This window comes from Mesoplodon densirostris, chromosome 10, assembly GCF_025265405.1.
Source record: "Mesoplodon densirostris isolate mMesDen1 chromosome 10, mMesDen1 primary haplotype, whole genome shotgun sequence".
NCBI classification, from domain to species: domain Eukaryota; kingdom Metazoa; phylum Chordata; class Mammalia; order Artiodactyla; family Ziphiidae; genus Mesoplodon; species Mesoplodon densirostris.
The window spans coordinates 75,578,422-75,602,993 of NC_082670.1; the positions used below are offsets into that span (position 1 = coordinate 75,578,422).

At 41.3% G+C, this 24,572-nt stretch overlaps 1 protein-coding gene across 1 annotated transcript in view; it reads left to right on the forward strand.

Annotated features, from left to right (window-relative positions):
- The window catches only part of CACNA2D3 (calcium voltage-gated channel auxiliary subunit alpha2delta 3), a 794,881-nt gene that overhangs the window by 368,334 nt on the left and 401,975 nt on the right, over positions 1 to 24,572 (forward strand). Inside the window, exons 7-9 of the mRNA XM_060109938.1 lie at positions 5,425 to 5,485; positions 5,580 to 5,730; positions 17,501 to 17,575. Of these exons, the coding sequence (XP_059965921.1) occupies positions 5,425 to 5,485; positions 5,580 to 5,730; positions 17,501 to 17,575 (287 nt within the window). The remainder of the gene's footprint in view (positions 1 to 5,424; positions 5,486 to 5,579; positions 5,731 to 17,500; positions 17,576 to 24,572) is intronic.

Below are 24,572 nucleotides of genomic sequence, written 5' to 3' on the forward strand. Positions count from 1 at the left end.
AGAGCCGCCACCTAAAGTGAGGGATTGGAGTGTGAAACGTATCATATTTCATCTTTCTGGACAAGAGATTGCTTTTATTACTACTACTACTATTGCTATTATTGTTGTTATTATTACCAGGGAAAGGAGCAATCCATAATCGGCTGAGTTAAATTCTGACTGGAAAATGTAAGAAATGGAAACATTTGAGCTTAGGTTTCCCTACTCTAAAGCTGACTGCTCCTGGAGGGAGAGGTTGAAATGGCCAAAGCACTACTGACGTCAGTGCCACCAAGAGCACCCTCAAATGAATGTGTTTGTCAGAGTTTGTCCATCATGACTTTGGAACAAGTGTTCCTTCTAGGGTCTTCCCAGGCCTCTGCTTTGCAACAGGAATTTAATCCTGGCTTGGTTTGAATTGTAATTTAAAAAGGAAGTTTTAATTTTGCTTACAAGTTGTGAAAACAGGACTTGAGGCTGCAATTGTGCCAACATCACAGCTGTAGAAATTAACAAGCTCAACCTAAAAGAGGGAAAAAAACTCCCTGCATAATCTTGGAGCAATTAAGTGGAGTCTTTTATGTTTTTATTAAGTAAGGCTAGGCACCTGATGTCTTCCCACTTTGAGGTACAGAGACTGCCAGCCTCTGCCTTCAGGAGTTGTTTGCCCTGCACTTAGCATCTGTCCCCTGAGACTTGTCTGCCGAGTGCCTGCTTTGCCAGATTATTCAACATTTCCCGCGAGCTGTGTTCAGCAGAGCATGCATGGTTCCTCCTGGAGCTCACAGAAATTTAAACAATAAGCATTCTATTAAAGATAACATTATAATAAATGGTGGTCTATTAAAGTTCCAGTGTCACCAAATTGCAGTCTGCCTTGATACACTCAACGGAGAGTAAATTTAATGCAGATGTTGTGAAAATAGAGCATGGTGGGGGGCTGATCCATCAGGGAAGCCACAAGGACATCTTACCACGTGGCATTTGGATGAAGGTGGAGCAAATAAGAAGAAACCACAGATCATCTGTTGTCTCCACCAGCAGGAAGTCTTCAAACTAAATTGAAAGTTTCAAATTTGAAATCTGATAATAGAGATGTATTAGTCATCTCGGGCTGCCATAACAAAACACCACAGACTAGGTGGTTTACACAACAGACATTTATTTCTCATTGTTCTGGAGGCTGGGAAGACCAAGATCAAGGTGCTGGCAGATTTGGTTCTTGGTGAGACCCCTCTTTCTGGCTTGCAGATGGCTGCCTTCTTCCTGTGTCCTCACATGGGAGAGAGAGGAAGCTCTGGTATTTCTTACTCTTCCTGGAAGGGCACTAATCCCATCATGGGTGTTCCACTCTTATGACCTCATCTAAACCTAATTGCCTCCCAAAGAAAATTACCTCTCAATACCAGAACATGGGGTTCTTCAACCTATGAATGTTGGTGGGACACAAACATTCAGTCAGTAACAAAAGAAAATCCTCATAAAGGGTTTCTCTAATTGGAGAGATTAATTTATGTACAAGATTTTTATCAGTCAGAATCAGAATAGTTGACTCAGAAATGCTTACAGTTCTTTTATGATATTGGTGGCAGAATTTTGACTTTGTAAAATTTCTGCATATTTTCTTTGTGAATAAAGACATAGGTCACAGTCCTCCAAAGGGCTTCACTGCCCTGATACATGTCAGTGCTCACTCAATGCTTGGTTCTGAACAGAGTACACCTCTTGTTTCTTGGACATAAAATGATTGTTAGATGAGGAATCCATGGGCTTTTTTTGCTAGGATTTTTTTTTTTCTTTTTAGGATGCTTCTTTTCATGTTTAGAGTGGTACAATAGTATGAATCAGTGGTAAGTGTAAATGTCGTAAGCAGGAGGGACGTTCCTTCATTCTTACATAAGTGTGTCCTGAGTTCTTGCTTTGTTCCAAGCCCTGTGTGAGGCCCTGAAGATAAAATGGTGAGCTAAGCAGAAAAGGTCACTGCCCTCGCGAAGCTCCCTCTTGTGGGGAAGTGCATTCATTAGAGATTTTGGTTGCCAGTGGCAGAAACCCAGTTCCAACCGGCGCCATCAGGGAACACATTCATTGAATCACCTGACTTTCAGATGATGCTGAGTTAGGTTCTGCTCTGTTGTCCCTACTCTTCATTTTCATGTGCCAAGAAGATTATGAAGACATATGTTGCCTTAGATGAAATTAATTTCCCTCCAATATTAGTTTATAATGCCTTTGGGAGAGAAACAACAGTATATAGGAATATTGCACAGTATTTTACATTTAATCAGATTTGAGCATTTGAGTCTGCAGTAGAGATTTTGACATTATTTTCAGTTTCACCTGTGGGTATGCTGAATGTTCTAGGGACCTTGTCCTATGAAAGCTGAGGAAGGCAGTCTAGGCATCACTGATGCTGGTCATGAAGTCTGGAGTGCTGCCGAGAGAAGGCTGAATGGCAGTGAAAGCTGCTGCTGAACTGCACTGTTCCTTTTATCTTGAGATTCATGCCCCAGCCAGCCTGGGTGGGATCCCACGAGACATTTGACACTTCCAGAAATGATATGGCTCCTGAGGGTACTCCTTGGTTAAGTGACAGTTCCTTAGATCTCAGAGATTTAAGATGGACCAACTATTATTTCTCTGGGATTTGATTACTTGAACATTTTCAAAATATCTGTGTGTACAAAAAATTACATACTAAAATGCTGAAATGTCCTAGGAGAGATAGTACCATCTGGGACAGGGTTTCCTGAAGGTTGTCTCCTAAATCATTTTGTTGTGAGATTCTTGGGAAAGGAAGGGCTCAATGGTCAGATTAGTTTGGTAAATGCTGCCTCTTGCTGCCCCAGCAGCAGAGGTTCAAAATGAACATAAGCAGATTAAAGGCCCTCAGATGTTCCTCCCATGGCATGGAAACCAGTTTTACTTTTATACACTTAACTCAAACTAACATACAATAAATTCTCATGGAACCTCCTTATACTACCTGTGTAGGGAAGAGAATGGTGGCATGGAATTTGGGAGATCAAGTCCCAGTCCTAACTAGAAATCTCAGGAAAATCTGTTGAACTTTGAGAGCCTTGGAGTCCCTGCTATGAAATGAAGATTTGGGCCCAAAGGTTAGGTGTGGGTGAGATGATCCTCCAGGGCCCATACAGCCCTGTCTTTGAGTCAGAGTGTGACCTTTATTGTTATATCCAGGGCAGCTGTGCCTAGAACTGTGTTGAGGTACTGTCTTCATCCCCTTAGTGTGTACCTCCTGTCCTGACCAGGAAGGGTGTGGGCCTCCTGGTTCCTGCTGTCACCCAGGCTCTTTCCTTGCTATAGACATCCTCTCTGCACAGCCACACCAGCCTTCCTTCAGCTCCTTGAACTTGACATGCTCTTCTCATACCTTGGCAGACATGGTTCTCTGTGCCCGGGGGTAATCTTCTTTACCCTGTGGCCACCCCTCACTTTTGTTTTACAAGTCCTACACATTTTAAGTGTAGTGGGTTGAATAGCGTCCCTCCAAATTCATGTCCACCTGGAGCCTCAGATGTGACCTTTCATGGAAATAGATCTAATATAGCTGGGATGTGATCATACTGGATTAGGATTAAATCCAATGTAACTGGTGTCCTTATGAGAAGGGAGGACAACAGACACAGAGGGAAGACAGCCACGTGAAGACAGAGTAAGAAATTGGAAAGATGAGCTACAAGTCAAGGAACACCAAGCATTGCTGGGAGCCACCAGAAGCTAAGAAGAGGCAAGGAAGGATTCTTTCCCTAGAGCCTTTTTGAAAAGCACCAAGTTTCTTGGTGCAATGCATGCGTGGAGTTACAAGCCCATTTGCAGGGAAAGGACCTCAATCCAAAAGGAGAGCATTGAGTGTCATTAATTCCTTCTTCCTAGGCCCTGGCCTAAATGCTAGGACAGTAAAACAGAATTGCATGTTTTCTCCCCGAGTGGAGCACATGGTGATAAGGCTGTGATGGAGGAAGGGTGGCAGAGTAGGGGTGAGGTGGAGGATGATCAGATATGGTTGTGGTCTAAAAACACTGGCCACAATTCAACTCAAAGAATGTCCACTGAATGTCTACCATGCGTCAACACATTAAAAAAAATTCTCTTTATTTGGACTCAAACCAGTTCTTTGTGGAATTACACATTGGAACATTACCTAGCCTCACTATATATATAATTTCATTATGTGTGAAGACTGTCATCCTAGCTGTACTTGGCTTTATACAAATGTAGTATGTCAGATGTTTTTAAAATAAATTGCATTCTTCTCCTTTAGTGTACAATATATTATGTCACTTTTATTTTATCTTCATTACCTAATAACCTTCAATTGGCAATGTCTTCTCATACTTCTGTTTTCCAATTTGTTACAGAGAACCTTTAAATTAGGTCCATTTGCACGTGGGAAATGTAGGTACAAGGAGGACAAAACAAAATGACTCTGGTTTACAAGCTGCCATCTCATGATTATCTCTGGAATAATTTAGTGATGTTATCTTAAGCATGTGCCTATTATTAGTCCAGTGTGGTCCAGAAAACTGACCCTTATTAATTGGAAAGGAGAATCTCAATGCTACAATCAAAGTCAGGATTTTCTCCTGTGAAAATAATTTTTCTGTTTTATTTTCTTAACTCCAAAATCTGTGTTTCTAATCCTCCATCCCTGAGCAGTACTGATGGTTGAAAACAATGATTTTCTATCTTATTTTTAGGCAGCAAACCCTTTTCTTTTTAAATGAAAGTTTATTCATAAAGATTAAGTTGTAAATAGAGCATGTGAACCTTGGACATATCCTGACCAGTCTGCAAGCCATGAGACTAAGGATGTTGGATCCCATTTTACGTAAGGAGAAAACCCCCCAGGCTTCAAAGACTGAAAATCAAATTTTATTATGCAGTTTAGTTAGGGCCATTTTATTTCATCTCAGTGTAGAAGGCCAAGACAAAACAGAACTGAAAAGAGAACAGACTTGTGTATATTCTGAGATGGAAACATATTGAATGCTTTCTACCCCCCGTGCCCTAGACATTACCTATCTGGGTCCAGGGACGGGGCCTGACTCTGCCCAGAGATCCATGAATGATGCAGCCAGGTCCAGCAACTTGAAGGACAGTGAGAAATGACCTTGGCTAAATTTATCATTAGCCATGGGAAGGGGCTGGAGTCATGTCCTTTCTTGATGGACAGTGGGTTACTAAAGATGTCACCACTCTCTAGCAGATCTTGGAGTGCCTGAGCTAAGGCCATGTTTGCTATGGCGTTCCAGCCCCAAAGCACCTTCCCAGAGTTGGTGATGGAACATGTGATGAGCTCCAGGGTTGGTGTTTGCATGTGATTTTTCACCCTGTTCATTCAATCAGCAAAGCAGAGCAGCCTTGAAATGCTGTGAATAAATATTTGAAGTTTCTGGGTTTCTTATAACTCCATTTTTCTTCTAGGGATTAAATGGGAACCAGATGAGAATGGAGTCATTGCCTTTGACTGCAGGAACCGAAAATGGTAGGAAACGGTCAAACCTCTTAGTTATTTTTTAAAAGAGAAAACTTGCAGAGAGATTCAGGATTCATTTTTACTTAATTTTCCTCTGATCTAGGTACATCCAGGCAGCGACTTCTCCGAAAGACGTGGTCATTTTAGTGGATGTCAGTGGCAGCATGAAAGGGCTCCGTCTGACCATCGCAAAGCAAACAGTCTCATCTATTTTGGATACGCTGGGGGATGACGACTTCTTCAACATAATTGCCGTAATTGCAGCTGTTTTGTGCTTTCTTTGCACTTTGAGTTCATGTGATCTTTTATCAGCAAGCAGTTAACATTCTTATTGCTTTTGTTTACATAGCATTAGATGCCCTAGGATGAGGTCTCATTAGTCCCACGTGAGTTCACTGAATCGTGGTATTGGAAGGGTTTCGGGGACTGGGAAAGCAGTTGAGCACATTTTTTCTCACCTAGCACTCAGGCACTATTATCTGGAAGAGTAGCACCAGATTTAGGTTTCCTGGAGAACTAACCCTTTCAGAACCTTGGGGAATTAGACCTAGTGAGATTTTCCTTAAACTACTAGATTTTCTCATGTGGAAATTAATTTTAAGCTAGGTTAGTCTGATGACAATAATAATAATAGTAATCATGATGGTAAGACAACGAAAATGTAGAGAGCAGTTTAAGGCTCATAGAGTACTTTATCTCAGCTTCAGAAACAAAAGTGGCATTTATTAAGTGCCTACTGTGTGCTATTTGCTTACTTTTCATATTGGTATTATCTTCATTCCTCACAGCAGCTCTAGCATGTAAGGGGTGGTTTTGGCATTTTCTCAAGTGAGGTTGCCGGGATTGAGAGTGTCAGTAACTTGCAGAGGTCACAGAGCTGGGAAATGGGAGATCTGGGAACCAAGCCCGGGCATGAACACACTGCCTGGGCAGGAACACTAATTCAGGAGTCCATCTCCAGTTCTTTTTCCTCTTCTCCCCCGTTCTCTGGTATGAGTTTCATCATGTTCCTTATTTCCCTCCCACTCTTTTCCAAAGATGATAGCCACAATGAGCCTGGTTGTTTTCCTTGAATACTTAGATGGGTGCTCCTGTGTGATGGTCACCTGTGCTTTTCTACATCACCTCTATCTGGGACACGGAGTGGCTGCAACAGGCAGTGGAGGCAGTGTGGTGAGAAGACAGAGCTTGGCTTCAGGGATGGGACTTAGTTTTGAATTCTAATTTGGCCACATACAATGCCGCATCTTGGGATGAACCACTTGAGTCTGCCTCAGCCTGCAGCTGTGATGCAGGTGCAGTCACATCGCTCCCAGGGTCCCTGCCAGGATAACCCAAGCTGGTACACAGGAGGCCAGTGTTAGGGTATGAAAGAAGGGCTGCTATTTGAAGAATGAGTGGCATGGACATGCTCCAAGAATGCTGTTCCTGTGTCTGCATGGCTTCTCCGGGCCCCTGAGCAGAGTGTGTCATCATGGAACCCTATTTCTGGGCAGCCTTCTGCATGGGCATAACATCCACTTTTTTTTTTTTTTTTATAAAATCCACTTTTATTCACTGGGCAGAGGGCATGGGTATTGAAGTGACACTGGGCTTGCAGAGGGGATTGCTTGATTAGTGTCCTGCCAGCTTCTGATGAGACTTGGAGCAAAAAGGCACAACAGCAGGGCACCATGATTTAATAGCTTCAGATTTTAAAAACACCCTAAAGAAGAAAAGGAAGAGAATAATAAATTCCATGGGAACAGAGGTTGGTCTTGTTTATTCACTGAACTATCCCCAGTGCTTAGGACAGTACCTGGCAAATAGTAATTTAAATCCTTGTTGAATGAGTTATACCAGCAGCTGCTTTCCATGGAGCATCACTGCCAAGTGTCCCAGTGTAGATGATCTCATTGGATCTTCACCCGAGCTCTGTACCACATAGCCTGGAGACAGAGGCACCAGGAGGTAGCAGCTACTGCCTTTAGGTCACACACTCAGAAAAAGTGGCACAGTGAGGACTCAGAAACTGTCCAGGTTCCCCTTGTCCTGTTTCCTGAGCAGAAGTGAAGAAAATGTAGTTGAACCACTCAGCCATCTTACTGTGAAAGTGTATGGCCTCAGGCATAGCTTTTTTTTTTTTTTACAACTTTATTGGAGTATAATTGCTTCACAATGGTGTGTTAGTTTCTGCTTTATAACAAAGTGAATCAGCTATACATATACATCTGTTCCCATATCCCTTCCCTCTTCCATCTCCCTCCCTCCCACCCTCTGTATCCCACCCCTCCAGGCAGTCACAAAGCACCCATCTGATCTCCCTGTGCTATGCAGCTGCTTCCCACTAGCTATCTACCTTACCTTTGGTAGTGTATATATGTCCATGCCTCTCTCTTGCTTTTTCCATAGCTCTTTGAAGGAGATTTTTCAGACAGAGCTTTGGGTTTCCAAATCAAGAAAAGTTACTTTAGTTACCAGGTTCATTGTGAATATGCGAACGTGGGCTGATCCCCACACATCCTGAAGCATTTACAGATAAGAAGCAGCTAATTTGGGACTATCTTTCTTTTTAATCTTTAATTACTCATTACAGAAGTATCAGAAATTTGCATAATAAGAAGAGCTAGCTAATTACATTGTGAATCCTTTATCAGTCAGGATTTATTGTTCTGTTAACAAAACCAATCAATTGAAATAATCTCTGTAAATTCATTAAGATATACAAACAGTGTCAACTCAATAATGAAGAGAGGGTGATTAAGATAATTAAAAGTAGACATGCCAGTTATTATAGAACAGTTAAGGAAAAAAATGTCTTTTTTACCCCAAATTGGCCCCTTATATAAAGAAACCCATTAGAGAGCCCATTAACCCTCACTGTACATCTGTTTGTTAGTTTTCAACATAAATGATCAGCTTCAAGACTATTTACATAATTATTTTGACAACTAGAAAGATACTCTGAACTTTTTCATTTGAAGCCTCTATAGTAAAATCATGAACTCTATTCCCTTAATGGGATCGAATGTGTTTGAATTTATATTAAAAGCCTGAGGTCATAAAAGCAACCACTAATTAGCAGTAACTCTAATGTACTGATTGCTTTTAATATAGGCAACATATGTAAAAATTTTAAACAACTCAGAAATGTTCCCATTCCCTTTCCATTTGGCACATATTCTTCCAAATTTTTCTGTATATATATGAACACATATTTTTCCCACAAAAATAGAATCCTGTTTTACAGAATATTCAGCAACTGGCTTCTATACTTGTATTGTATCAAGTGTACTGAAGAACAGAGCATTCCATCCTCTATAGTTGGCATTAATTTTTTTAACCAGTCCCCCTTTGCTGGACACTATGCTGTTACTAATCTCTTTTCTACTCAAGAGTGCTACAGTGAATGGACTCATACATATATTTTTGCCGGATTGGGTGTGCTTCTGTTGAATAAACTCTAGAAGTGAAATTGTTGCACCAAAGGAGGGTCTGCACAGAGTTAGGTATTATCAGAATGTCCACTAAGCAGGGTATAATATTTGCATACTTAGAAACTGTATTAGTCAGCTCCATCTGCCATAACTAAATACCACAGACTGGGTGGCTTAAGCAACAGAAATTTATTTTATCCCAGTTCTAGAGGCTGGAAAGTCCAAAGTCAAGGTCTGGCAGGACTTGGTTTCTGGTGAGAATTCTCTTCCTTGCTTGCACATAGCCACATTCTTGCTGTCTGCTCACGTGGCCTTTTCTCCCTGTGCTTACGCAGAAAGAAAGAGAAAGAGAGCAAGCTCTCTCATGTCTCCTCTTATTAGGGTTCAATCCCATCACGAGAGCCCTACCTTCATGACCTCATCTAACTGTAAGTACCTCCCAAAGGCCCCATCTCCAAATACCACCACACTGGGGGTTAAGGGCTTCAACATATGAATTAAGGGGAGGACACAAACATTCAATCCATAACAACAATATTTTGAGGGTCCTAAATAGTAGATTTGTAATTGACAAGTCTTTATTTGCATTCCCTTGAATTGTCTCTTCCAACCCTAAGTGTGTTTCACCAGTTTTGCCTTGCCAAATTGTGGTGGTGGTTTTTTCCTCCATCTCCTTTTCCTATTTCCACAGTGGCAAAATTGCTCTAGTAATATGATGTACATTTTACCTCCATCTGTCTAAAATGGTCACTTGCCCCCATCTAGAGGGAGACCCCACTGCAGGCTCTTGTAAGTGCAGGGGGCTGGGATATTTGAAACTCCATTCAGAATGCCCTGCAAATCTGTTTGAATGCATTGTTCTAGTTGGCTGGATTCCATTTACGGGAGAGGACATTATCATTTCACCCTTCATTACACTGTCAGTTTTCTCTTGCTTGCTGGGTGGATGTTTGAGGAGACATTTCAGTGTTTTAGAGAGAAAGTAAAAAATACAATCTTTATTTTTAATGCTGGAAGCTCTTGTACATTGTAGGTTTTTTGTTTGTACAAATCTAATTCATCATTGCCATTTGCTTTTCAGTGCCATAATGGGGAAGGGAGGAAATGAATTTAAATGGTGGAAAAGACTTTCCTTGCCCATTCTAGCCAATTTTCCATGTTTATATTAACTTCATTGCTAAGTGCATCTTATAGAGTATTCTGAAAAGTGTCCAATCCAGATCTTTCCAGAGAATAAACATGAAAAGATAATGTTAAAACTTGTTTTAGTTTTCCTGAGGAGGATATTGCAAAATCAATCTAAGACCAATGAACTAAATGATTGAATTATGAAAGAATAGTTGAAATATGAGAGTGATTTTGTGCAGTTGAAGTTAAAATTTAAGATCAGACCACTGGTGCATGAAGAGAGATGTCTCTGACAAGAGAAAAGCCATATTTTTCTGATTCACTTTGAAGTCTTAACTCCAAGCCATGCATTAAATTAACAATATTATCATAAAAATGAGGGTGCTAATTCTGTTCCATGCTGAAATTAGAAAAATGATTTTACAGAAGCCTAAGCCATGCATTAAATGAACACAGTATTAACTGGGCTGATATTATTAAATCAATTTAAATGCCTCCTGTAGCCCGTGTTTGTGCAGAGTTGAATAGAGAAGAGCATCATTTGTTAGTTCAACCCAGAACTTTCTGGTGCCCTGGTTTTAATTTGCAGAATTTTCTTTAGAACCGTTTCTCCAGTGCTTTGCCTGCTGTGGATTTGCTTTTTAAAGTAATCGATTCCGTATTAAAAGTATGAGGATGGTATTTTCTTTCGGTGCTCATTTTTTCTGTACTGCTAATTACGTCCAGTCGTGTTTCAAATTACACAAGAAGCTTTTGTAATGCAAAAGATCCCTGGGATGCCTTGTGTTGGTGAAAATATTGTGGATTCATCTGCTTCATTACATAAACTCTACACATTTTCATTCTAAAGGTTATTTAATCAAAAGTGCACCAATAAAACCATAAAAATATTTAATGGAGTTCCAGCAATTCTATATCAGATTCTTGCATTGTATGAGCATGCCAGTATTTTAATTCTATATATATATGTGTGTATATGCATATATATATTTTTGTGTGTGTGTGTGTGTGGAACTTAGGCTTCTCTAAAACGTTTATTACCTGTTTTTCAAAGAAGCTGGAGATTCTTATCATATTAGTTTATTTTTTTGTCTTTGTGTCAATATTTTTTTTCTTCTCTTGGCTTTGTTTCTAATCTTTTCCATCAGTGATCTTCAGTTTTGCCTTTCATTTCTTTGTTCTGGTTATTTATTTATTCAACAGATACTGTTTAGTGCTAAGAGTTAAGTACTGAGGCTGCTTTTGCAGATAAGGAAGACAAGTTGTCTTCCTGCATGGACTTTGAGGTTTTGTGTGTAAGTGTGTGCTCTGGATGTGGATGCAACCAGGAAGCAGGTGCTCACAGTTGTATGGACAGAGCAGTCTCAGAGAGGGTTGGGTCGGGGCGGGGAGGCTGAGAGAGCACAAAGCTGGAACATTCAGCCAACGGGGGGCTCAGTGATGGCTGCTTGGAAGAAGCGATGACGAAGTGAACACTTTAAGATAGGTAGGCATTAGCCAGGCATATGCAATGAGTTAGGGCAGGAGAAAGGAGAATAACAATTGAGGAGGAAAGTGCTATTTTCAGGTTGTAGTAAGTTCTCTCCCACCCTCAGGAAGTACAGGCCTGGCTGGCTTGACCGAAAGGAGTTCAGTGACTGGACATAGTGGAGTGGGGATGAATGTGGGAGGCAGAGAGAGTGGGTAGGTGGGGGTGATAGGGAAAAGAATGGTACTGGATTGAGAGGGGCGGTCCAGATCAAGCAAGTCTGGTCAGCCACGTAGAGGAACTGGTACATCCCCTGAAGGCAGCGGAAGACATGGAAGGAGACTCTGCTGCAGGGTGACGTGTCCACATGTTCCCTAAAGTCTCTCCCTTCTTCATGAGGTCTTTTCTCATTATCGTTAAAGGCAACTGTTGATCTTCTTTTGTTAGGCCTGAAAGCTGCATTGTTTTCATTAATCATGTCCAGCTTCCAACGTTAAGCAGGGTTCAGAATCCCCAGTATCATCCAGAGCCCAGTCAGCTGTCCTTTGCTCTCCAGTCTCTGGGCTGAGATTTACATGAACCAACATGTGACACTGTTCTACACCAATGCCGAAGCTTGCATGAATCTTGGTGGATGAGCCCAGCCCATTTGTTCTTTGTTTTTAGATTCTTCTCCCAAAAGTTCTGGCCGTTCATTGAATGAAACTTGGCTTTCCTCTTTTAGATCATCATTAAAATTCCCATTGAGGATTTTGCTGTGTCTTTTAAATGCGAGATGTTGGGAGTACTTCCAGAGATTGGGCAAAAGGAAAGAAAAGGCAGATGGTGATGTATTCCTTGCTGTCGGAGCCTAGAGTTTGGTGGTTGGCCTGAATAGCATGGGTTTCTCTTGAGGCTTTTTTTTTTTTTTTTTTTTGGATGGACCATGGCAGCATCACAAATAAGCACTTTTTTTAATCATGAAAAGGAAAAGCAAACATTATTGAGCACATTATTTTACTAATAAAAGTAAGAAAAAGTGGTCCATGATCACTCCACAGTGATGATCACATGCAAATTTAGCCAGTGTTTGATATCCCTGACACATGGTAGGTGCTTAGTTAATATTCAGGGAACAAACGAACAAAGGGTTTCATGGCAGATACCTTCCCGGCTGGTATTTGGCAGTAGGCTGGCAGCTCTGTCTTAGCTCCCTGTCTGCCAAAGACCCAGGTTATTGGGAGGGTTCAGAGTGTGGCCTGGGGTGGGGCAGTGTACAGCCACACAATGTGGTGGTTTCTGTCTCAGGTATTTAGAGAGTCACATGTGCCTACTGAAGCAGCCCTTCTCTCCAACGAATGCAGAGTCTGTGCTCTCTGCAGAGGTCAGGGGTACGTGAGCCCTGTTCCCAAGAGTAAGTCATGGCCATTGCCCCAACACCCCTTCCTACTTAGCAAGTACCAGCTGTCAGTCTTTCTGTGTAGCACACAGCACACTCAAATAAATATTTTCTTTCTTTCTTGTGCTCGTACACCCAGACACTTTCTTACATGTGGCTTCTCTGTTGACTCTTTATTGAACCATCTCATTTCATCCTCACGGTGAGTTTGTTAGGAAGATGCAGTTACAATCCCCATCCCCCCGATACGAACACTGACACCCAAAGAGTGGAAATGCTTTGGCCAAGGTCACACAGCTAGTGTGTGTCCGAGCCCAGATTTGAGCCCACCGTGTTTGCCACAGTTGCTTTAGCTCTACTGCTCTACACTTGTGTGAATCAGTGGAGAAGAGCCAACCAGCCAGGAGAAAGGGAGAAGGAAACTGACAGTGACTGAGGCCCTGAGTCTATGTGGTAGATTTTAAGTTCTTTAAAGGGTGAAAGTCCTTTGCCCATCTCCTCACCACATGTTTAGTGGGCTGGCTAGACTTGGTAGTGGGAGGGAGCAAAAGCAAATGGCAGAAGAACATTGCATCTGGCTAATGATGATGTGCATTGCATCCTTTTCTATTAGACCATTGATATCTGATTGTTTAAGTAGGGATGAAGGAGAGCTGAAGGAGGCCATTGTATCTTAGGACTGGAGGTGACCAGGTCTTCAGTTGTAAATTGACTTGGCCATCTCACATTGTTTCACAAAGTGGAAATCTAGGGGCCATCCATTAAAATGCAGAAGTGGAAAGGTTTCCAAAAGGAGAACTGCTGGGAGCCTGGGAGCAGTTCTACATGCAGGGCACCCTTGGTGTCCCCCTCTAGAGGAGTGCTGGGTAGCGTGGTGAGCATACACAGCCCATGGGCCTCTTCGGCACAGCTGCTTGGTGTGCACCATTCCCTCACACAGACAGCTGAGCCCCGTTCCCTTTGGTGATACAGTCCAGATTGCTCAGCATAGTTTTGTCCTGATGCAGTCAAGGGAAATTAGTTAACTGCAAGCTTGGATGATGCCACTAACAAGCTGGCGGGGGTTCAGAAGAGCAGATTCCTCCACTGTGGCCAGGGCTTGCACAGTGACGGCGAGCATGGTTTTGATTACTGCACATGTTCCTCCCTGATGAGGGCAAGAACTTCTTGGTCTTCTTTACTTGTAAGCCCCTCTCTGGTCCCCCACATATACAGGCCTTTACATAACAAAGCAGTTTCAGGTATTTTGCCTCATTGGATCCTCACAGGGGCCCGTGGAGGGTAAACAGAAGATGAATTAGTACCTTATGCATAAGATCTGGGATCACAGAGGTTTAGTGACTTCCCCAAGGCCACACACTGAGTGTATGGCAGAGGCAGGACTTGGACCCAAGTGTCCTGACTCCTACCTCAGAGTATAGAAGCCCAGGAATCAACATTGTGAATGTGTATCAGGTAGAATGTAGATAAAGTTTTAAAATTTACCTAGAAAATGGAGTTGGAAAGTTTTGGGCTGCAAGTTACAGAACAATTGAATAAAAGTTGCTTCAGTCTATAGGTGTTTCATAATCTCATGGAAGAAGCCTCAAGGAGGGCAGCTGCAGTTTGGTACAGTGGTTCAACAGTGTCAGCAAGGACCCACATTGGCTCTATCTTCCTGCTCTGTCTTCCTTGAGCCTCCATTCTTAACCTTGTCCACGTTTGCAACCTCATGGTTGCAAAATGGCTGCTGTAGCTCCACAATAGCATCTCAAGAGGGAAGGAAGGCAGTGGATGTAGAAGAGTTTTCCTTTAATGGCAAGAAAAAAATTTTCATTGAAACTGCCCAGAAAACTACCCCTTATGTTTCATTGGCTGGGAATGGATTACTTGACCACTCCCAGCTGCAAGACATGCTGTGAAAGCCTGTATCCAACAGAGGGGGGCCAAATAGCTGTAATTGCCTAAGACTGATTATGCTTCAAGAATGAAAGGAATTAAGCTTTAGGAATGGGCGTATTATCACCCTGAACCAAATCAGTCAGTGAGGGAGGTGGAGGAGAGGAAAAATGGCTGGGTTTTTTTTTTGTTTTTTTTTTTCCCCAGCAACTTCCAATGTCAGTTTTATATGCACTGAGAGTTTTGTTTATTTTATTTTATTTTGGCCACACTGTGAGGCTTGCAGGATCTTAGTTCCCCAACCAGGGTTTGAACCCGGGCCCTCAGCAGTGAAAATGTGGCGTCCTAACCACTGGACTGCCAGGGAATTCCCTGGACTGAGAATTTTGGAGAAGCATTTCTTCAGGTTAGACTGTGCAGTTGCTTCCTGGATCCTAAGATGACTTTCCATTTGTCAACAGCTGACTTCAGAATTGCATAAATCTGTTATTTCCTCCATGCCTCATCTCAGCTCTAAGTCCACTGAGCTATAATTTTTCTGATGGTTTTATGTGACTAAAAACAAAGATTAAAGAGGGAGCAAAAGTCAGATTGATAGGAAACATAAGCTTAGGGGCCAGAGAGGAGAAATTGGGGGCTCTGAGGTCCTGGGGTCAGTGGTTGGAAGGTCAAACTGCTTGGGTTTGAATCTGGACTCCACCCTATGTACTCCTCAGTGACTTTGGGCAAGTTGATCATCCTTACTCGGCCTCTGTTTTCCCATCTGTAAAGGGGGAGTGATTGGAAGTACTTACTACCTGAGGTTGAGGTATCCTGTGAATGAAGTCTATCTAGCCTGTGTCTAGATAAAGGAAATGCTCACTAACAGTTAGTTGCAAATATTAGTGTTATCACTACCCATACTTGCTATTAAGCATCTTGGTAGGTGAAACCTGATACATCTTAGTCACTGTTGCAGCAGCTGCCAGTCTGGTCCTCTGCAGTCTGTCCCTGCAGTGTGTCCAGAGTAGTTGTCCCAAGTTGATCTCTTTATTTCACCCACTCCCCTGCCCACAGCCTATGGTTCTCACTGCCTGTAGGCTTAAAGCCCAAACTTCTTAGCCAGACTTTGCTCACAGGCTGGCCCTGTGAGAGATGGTTTTGGTCCCTTCCCTCTGGAGCTCTAGGCTGGGCCTTTGGTCCCTAAAGTGGAAATGCCATGATACTCTCATTGAACAAATTGCTCCCCAGTACGTACTCTGGGTCCAGCCCTGTGCTTGTCACAGGGAATACACTGAGGAACCAGACATAGACCCTACTGATGTGGTCCCACATTGTGATGAAGGATCCAGGCACCAGGCAATTAAAATTTTGGAATAGATAGGAGTGGAGCCTCTCTTGCCACAGAGGCAGATTCCCAGAGGAGGCAGGAGTGAGGTGGCCCGGAGGATGAACAGGCGTCAGCTGGAGATACCAAAGGAGGGCTTCAGGCAGAAGGCCCAGTTGTGGAAGGCCTGAAGGAAAAGATGGGTCATCTCAGAGGACAGAAAGGGAATTAGGGCTGGCTGGTGCCGAGTTTATGAGGAGGGCTAATGAGTGAAGATGCTAGAAAGGTCAACAGGGCCGAGTGGCCAGAGCCCTGGCAAGCCCTGGGAAGGTTCCTCTGCAGAGCAGTGGGAAGCTCTGAATGACATTGACAAGAGGGGGCATGATTAGATTTGTGTTTGGGAGTGTCCCAATCTAGCTACAGTGCAGAGAACCATGCTTGATGAGAGAAATTAAAATAAGACCACTCAAAATTTCTCTTCCTAGCTGTGAGCTTTGGACAAAAACATGCTTTCATAATCTGGGTATTCTGGAATCAAAAATGATGGGAAAGGTCTTCCCTGGTGGCGCAGTGGTTGAGAGTCCGCCTGCCAATGCAGGGGACACGGGTTCGTGCCCTGGTCCAGGAAGATCCCACATGCTGCGGAGCGGCTGGGCCCGTGAACCATGGCCACTGAGCCTGCGCGTCCGGAGCCTGTGCTCTTCAATGAGAGAGGCCACAACAGTGAGAGACCCACGTATCACACACACACAAAAAAATGATGGGAAGGCTGGCATTGGCCTGTGTGGACAGTGGTGTCACTGGGCATGTGCAGTGCTCTGACCAACACCTGCAAAGGCTCTTATAGGGGAACTTCCAGGCCTCTCCTTTCCAACATTCTGTGCTCACTCATATGTGACCCACACATGGGTTCCTTAGCTCTATGAAACCAAAAGCAGAGCTGGAGCCCTATCCGCCCAAGTTTGGAGTGCTCTTTATTTATTTTGCCTCACCATGCGGCTTGTGGGATCTTAGTTCCCTGAGCTGGGATCGAACCTGTGCTCCCTGCAGTGGAAGCAGAGTTCTAACCACTGGACCACCAGGAAATTCTGTGGAATGCTCTTTAGATCTCAGCTGGACCATGCACTGTTAGCCATGCCCCAGGAGCCCCTCTGTTTTGAGTTACCCCTGAAGGATTATCAGTTAACTGTGTACACCCTGAACACTGCCATCTGCCAATATGTGCTCTACAAGTTTCCCCCTCAAACAAGAAATGAATAAAGTATGTCTTTGCACTTAAGCACAATTTTTTCGTAGGGGCACCGATTGAGAAAGTCACCTTATGTAAATGAATTGAGCCTGTGATCGTGCTGCTTTTTTGTTTGTGTGTGTGTGTGTGTATCCTTAAATTATTGTGTACCCTTCAAAGGCTTAATTAAGTGTTTCCTCTTGGCTGTTTTTACCTTTGCAGTATAACGAGGAGCTTCACTACGTGGAACCTTGCCTGAATGGAACGTTGGTGCAAGCTGACAGGACAAACAAGGAGGTAGGGCCTGCTGCTGGGCGGGTGCATCAGGGGTCATGGCACACCCATCTCCCTCACAGTGATCAATTACAGTAATTCTGTCCTAGTATTTAGAAACTCACGAAATGTACTGCCCTTTCATTTAGGGCCTTGGAACCCCAGTGTGTAGAACATTTATGAAGAGGCTCAAATAAAATCATGAAAGTAAAATACTTATATTGAGTTCAGATGCTCGCTAGTTCTGAAACAATCACATTGATTTTCTTTTTCTTTTGCTCTAAGCACATCCTGTTTTGTGCTTTTCACCCATATTGACACCATTGAAAGAATATGGCTCTTGCTGAAATTTCAAAGAAAATTGAACCCACTTGTTATATCTCTTCTTGCACTTAATAAAATTAATTAAATAACTGTTGGGGTAGATATTGGGGTAACTTGACTCCTGGATTAGAAGGTAAGCTTTACAAGGATAGGGACAGTGTCACTCTCTGCTGTATCCTTAATGCTCTGAGCATTGCCTGCTTCATAAATATATTGCCTAGAACAAAAGAAAGATATGTTAATGGAGGAACTTAGGAAATGGGATACAAGTTTCCTTTCCAGTTGGAGCATTCTTGGAAAATTTTCACAGTGGATTTCTATAAAATTCTGTTTTCCTTTGGCCACCCTTAAATCTGTCAGTACAACCATCACAGCCACCACCAGTCAGCCTACAGAGCCAAATGACAATTTAGGTTGAAAGTGTAGCTGTGGCTGCAACAATGTCACACGTCCTGGGACTCACAGCTATCATTACTCACATTGTTTTGTTGTACCTGCTATGTGAGTACAATAAAATAATGCTCCTCCCCTGGAGAGCAGATCCCCATGAGGTGACTGAGGACAATGGCCAAGGTAGCTCTCTGTGATGTACTATGCATGTGCTGGGAAGAACCTCTGGCCCAAGTGGGCAGGGAATCCCATTGGTGCTATCCTAGATGCAGGTGGTAGAAGTTTGGGCACCTCTGAGGGAGTGAACAATAGAGGATTGGGAGAAATGCACTAGAGCTGGAACACAGAGTGAGAAGGACAAATTATACCAGAGTTAATATCCAAACTTCAATCTGAGGGGGAAGCACCACTATAATCATCTTTGCTTTTAGGAGAGAGAAACAAGTACGTTATAGTTCAAAGAACAAGTGTATCCAGGGAATGTTTGTTCATGGTAATTTTTTCGGCCAAGGTAGGAAAAAAATAACAAACTTAGAGCCAGATTTCTCTAGGGACTTTCTCTTTGTTTGGCCATTGCCTGGCTCTAGAGTTCACCCCCTTCCCAATTTTGTAGCATTGGAATATCTCCCAGAGCCTTAAATAGGTGTCCAGTGATGGTGCTTACAACATTAAATAGAAAAGATGCTTAAAATGCTTCCTTCAGGTGGCTTCCCCAATGAACAAGGGCAGTGTGATATTTGGAGATATGAAGTCTAATGAATGAAAACATTGTTAGAGAAAGCGAGCTAAGAATTTATTTAAAATCTCCTTTGAACTTATGAATGTTGAAGATTGAAGTCGTTTTTATTAAAACCAATCCAGACTTTTTATTCTGCCAGTATGGAGTAGCCATATTTTAATCAGATCCCTCCCCTTACAACTGAAAAGTCCTGGACTTAACCCCACAAACGAGTATAGGAAGACCTGCAAGGTAGAAAGAAGGGGAACTGCCTAGACTTAAAGACATGGAGGTGAGTTCCCTGGGTTTTTTATTAATTCTCATAGAATCAATGTCTGTTCTATAATAGAATCTGTTCCCAAATAGAGCACTCCAGAAGCTTCCCACCTGGGCCAACAACAGGCATAGACAAAAACAAACAGAAAAACAAACTTCCAAGAAAAGCCTGTTTCCTTTAGTCAAAGGACCAGGAAAAGAATGGCCTAACAATAAAATCCTTTTGTGACAGTACCTTTCCTATTCCAGCCAAACACCAATAGAGCAACCAATAGACCAGCTGTCCACAGTTTCAGCAGGGCTAAACAGGAAGTTGATCTTCCACCCCACCCACAACCACTTGGCCCTTGTGCCACACCTCAACAGAGAGATTGACTACCAAGAAAACCAATTAAATAGGACCCAGAGTCTCACTGTATACAATCCAAAATGCCCAGAATGCAATTAAAAATTCCTTGTCATCCCAAGAACAAGAAAAGTCACAACATAAATGAAAAAGACAATCAACAGACGCCAATATTGACAGGAATCAGATGTTGAAATTAAAATTAAATTTAAAATTAAATTTTAAAAAATAATTTTTTAAAAATTAAATTTTTCAAAAGCAATTAGGAATTCTCTTTTTCATTTATTTTTCAAATAAATTAAAAAATATAAAATCTCGGTAAAGAAATAGAAGTTATAAAAAGAGCCAAGTGGAAATTATAGAACTGAAAAATACAGTCACCAAAATAAGAAGCTCACTGGATCAGCTCAATTGTAGAGTGGAGATGACAGCAGATAGAATTAGTAAACTTCAGGACAGATCAATAGAAATTATCCAGCCTGAGCAACAGAGAGAAAATAGATTGGAACAAAATGAATAGAGTCTCAGGGACATGTGGGACAGCAAAAGGGCTACTAGCATTCATGTCATAAAAGTCTCAGGAGATGAGACAGTGGGACTGGATAGATATTTGAGGATATATTGGCTGAAAACCTCCCCAAATTAGTGAAAGGCATAAACATGCATGTTCAAGAGGCTGAGTAAATTCCAAATAGGATAAATCCAAGTAAATCCATGGGAAGACATTATAATTAAATATAATTACACAAGGAAAAAAAGGTGATATCCACCACAGAGAAATGACACATTATTTAAAATACCAATTTGAATAACAGCAGATTTCTCATATGAAACAATGGAGACCAGAAGGAAGTGGTGTAGCATTTTTCAAGTACTGAAAGAAATGAACTGTCAACCTAGGATTCTATATTCAGTGAAAATACTCTTCATGAATGAAGGAGAAATAAAGACATGCTCAGAAGGAAAACTATGAGAATTTGTTGCCAGCAAACCTACCCTTAAAGAATGGTTAGAGAATTTCTCCAAACAGAAGGGAAATAACAGAAAAAGGCTTGAAACTTCAGAAAAGAAAGAATATAGGGGCTTCCCTGGTGGTCCAGCAGTTAAGACTCCACCCTCCCAGTGCCAGGGGCCCGCGTTCTATCCCTGGTCAGGAAACTAGATACAGCGCGTGCATGCCACAACTAAGAGCCTGCACATGGCAACGAATATCCCATGTGCTGCAACTAAGACCCGGTGCAGCCAAGTAAGTTAAAAAAAAAAAAAAGGAAAGAATATAGAAATGGTTAAATATAGAAGTAAGTATGATATAGTATCTTAATTCTCAGGAGATTTTTAAAAAATTTTATTGAAGTATAGCTGATTTACAACGTGTTAATTTCTGCTGTACAGCAAAGCGACTCATTTATACATATCAATGTATTCTTTTTCATATTCTTTTTCTTTTTCATACTCTTTTCCACTATGGTTTATCACAGGATATTAAATTATAGTTCCTTGAGCTATACAGTAGTACCTTGCTGTTTATCCATCCTATGTATCATAGTTTGCATCTACTAATCCCAAATTCCCCATCCTTCCCTCTCCCATACCTCCCCCCTTTGGTAACCACAAGTGTGTTCTCTATGTCTGTGACCCTGTTTTTGTTTCATAGATAAGTTCATTTGTGTCGTATTTTAGATTTCACATAAAAGTGGTATCATATACTATTTGTCTTTCTCCTTCTGACTTACTTCACTTATTATGATAATCTCTAGGTCCATCCATGTTGCTGCAAATACCATTATTTCATTCTTTTTAATGGCTGAGTAATATTCCAGTGTGTGTGTGTGTACCATATATATACCACATCTTTTTTTTTGAATTTTATTTTATGCTATTTTTTTATACAGCAGGTTCTTATTAGTTATCTATTTTACACATATTAGTGTATATTTGTCAATCCCAATCTCCCAGTTCATCCCACCACCACCACCCCCTGCTTTCCCCGCTTTGTATCCATATGTTTGTTCTCTACATCTGTGTCTCTATTTTTGCCTTGCAAACCAGTTCATTTGTACCATTTTTCTAGATTCCACATATATGTGTTAATATACGATATTTGTTCTTCTCTTTCTGACTTACTTCACTCTGTATGACAGACTCTAGGTCTATCCACGTCTCTGCAAGTGACCCAGTTTCATTCCTTTTTATGGTTGAGTAATAGTCCATTGTATATATGTACTACATCTTCTTTATCCATTTGTCTGTTGATGGGCATTTAGATTGCTTCCATGACCTGGCTATTGTAAATAGTGCTACAATGAACATTGGGGTGCATGTGTCTTTTTGAATTATGGTTCTCTCTGGGTATATGCCCAGTAGTGGGATTGCTGGGTCATATGGTAATTCTATTTTTAGTTTTTTTAAGGAACCTCCATACTGTTCTCCATAGTGGCTGTATCAGTTTACATTCCTACCGACAGTGCAAGAGGCATACCACATCTTCTTTATCCATTCATCTGTCAGTGGACATTTAGGTTGTTTCCATGTCTTGGCTATTGTAAATAGTGCTGCTATGAACATAGGGGTGCATGTATCTTTTCAAATTATAGTTTTGTCTGGGTATATGTCCAGGAGTGGGACTGCTGGATCATATGGCAACTCTATTTTTAGTTTTTTGAGGAACCTCCATACTATTTTACATAGTGGCTGCACCAGTTTACATTCCCACCAGCAGTGTAAGAGGGTTCCCTTGTCTCCACACCTCAGGAGATTCTTAAATCATATTTGATAGTTGAAACAAAAATTATAGCATCATCTGATGGTGCCCAATGTTTGTTGAGGAAATTCTTAAGACAATTATATTTGAAAGTGTGGAAGGTAAAGGGACCTAATTAGAAGTAAGATTTCTACATTTCACTGTAAGTGATAAACGCTAATACCAGTAGACTGTGATAAATTCCATTTATATTATAGTACCTAGAGCAACCATTAAGAAAACAATAAAAAGAGGAATACTTTAAAAGTAACTCACAGAAATGTAAGAAAAGAGAAATAGAAATGAGAAACAGAGGAAATGAACAGGAAAAAGAGATAAAGTGGCAGACTTAATCCCTAACATATCACTAATTATCTTAAACATAAGTGGTCTAGGCACACCAATTGAAAGATAGAGATTGGCCAAGTAGATTTTTTTTTTTTTTTTTTTTTTGCGGTATGCGGGCCTCTCACTGTTGTGGCCTCCCCCGTTGCGGAGTACAGGCTCCGGACGCGCAGGCTCCGGACGCGCAGGCTCAGCGGCCATGGCTCACGGGCCCAGCCGCTCCGCGGCATATGGGATCCTCCCAGACCGGGGCACGAACCCGTATCCCCTGCATCGGCAGGCGGACTCTCAACCACTTGCGCCACCAGGGAGGCCCGGCCAAGTAGATTTTTAAAAAATGACCCAACCATATGCTTACTACAAGAAATTTGCTTCTAATACAATGACATAGGTATGTTGAAAGTAAAAGGATGGGAAAAGATATACTATGCAAACATTAAAGTCATCTTCATGAGGTAAAGTCATCTTCAGAGCAAAGAAAGATACTAGAGACAAAGAGGGACAGTACATAATGATAAAAGGGTCAATCCACCAGGAAGAAATAACAATTCTAAATATGTTTGGACCAAACTACAGATCTTCAAAACACATGAAGCAAGAATTAAAAGAGTTGAGAGTAGTAATAGAAGAACTTAAGTTATAGTTGGGGACTTGTACACTTCACAGTCATGAATTGCTAGACTATTAAACTGAAAATCAGCAGGGATATGGAGGAACTGAACAACACCATCAACCAATAAGATACAGATACCATTCATAGAAGGCTTTACCCAATAACAGCAGAATATACATTCTTTTCAAGTACCCGTGGAACATTACCCAAGGTAAAACAGATCCTGGGTCATAATACAAACCTCAACAACTTTGAAAGAGTTAAAATGATAGAATATTTTTTATAATTATAATGGAATCAAATTAGAAATCATTAACATAAAGACATCAGAAGAATCTCTAAACATTTCGAAATTAAACAATATACTACTAAGTAATTCATGGGTCAAATAGGAAGTCTTAGAGGAAATTTTAAAAATATAAAAGTGAATGAAAATGAAAAGACAGTGTATCAAAATATGTGGGACAAAGCTATTACAGCATCCAGAGGGAAATTTATAGCACTGAATTCTTATATTAAAGAGGAAAGCCTCAAATTAATAATCTAACTTCCTACCAAAAGAAACTAGAAAAATGAGAGCAAAATAAACCCAAAGCAAACAGAAGGAAATAATAAAGAGCAGAAATTAATTACAAGCATACGTCATTTTATTTTGCTTCAGTTTATTGCACTTTGCAATAATATTGCATTTTTCACAAACTGAAGGTTTGTAGCAACCCTGCATCAAGAAAAATCTATTGCCACCATTTCCTCAACAGCATGTGCTCACTTCATGCCTCTGTATCACATTTTGGTAATTCTCACAATATTTCACACTTTTCCATTATTACTATATTTGTTATGGTGATCTGTGATCAGTCATCTTTGATGTTACTATTGTAATTGCTTTGGGATGCTACAACCTGGGCCCATGTAAGATGGCGAACTTAATCAATAAATGTTTTGTGATTTAATGCAATTCCTGTCAATTACAGCAAAGTTTTTATAGACATAGAGAAGAGTATTCTAAAGTTTACATAGAAAGGCACAGGGCCTAGAATATTAAACAATCTTGAAAAAGAAGGAAGTAGGAGGAATCAATTTACCCAATGTTAAGGCCTATTACATAGTTACAGTAATTAAAACAGTGTGGTATTGATGGAGGAGTAGACGTATAGATCAATGGAATAGAAGAAAGAACACGGAAATATACCCACACAAATATGCTCAACTGATTTTTTATGAGTGCAAAGACAATTCAATAGAGGATGATATCCTTTTCAACAAATA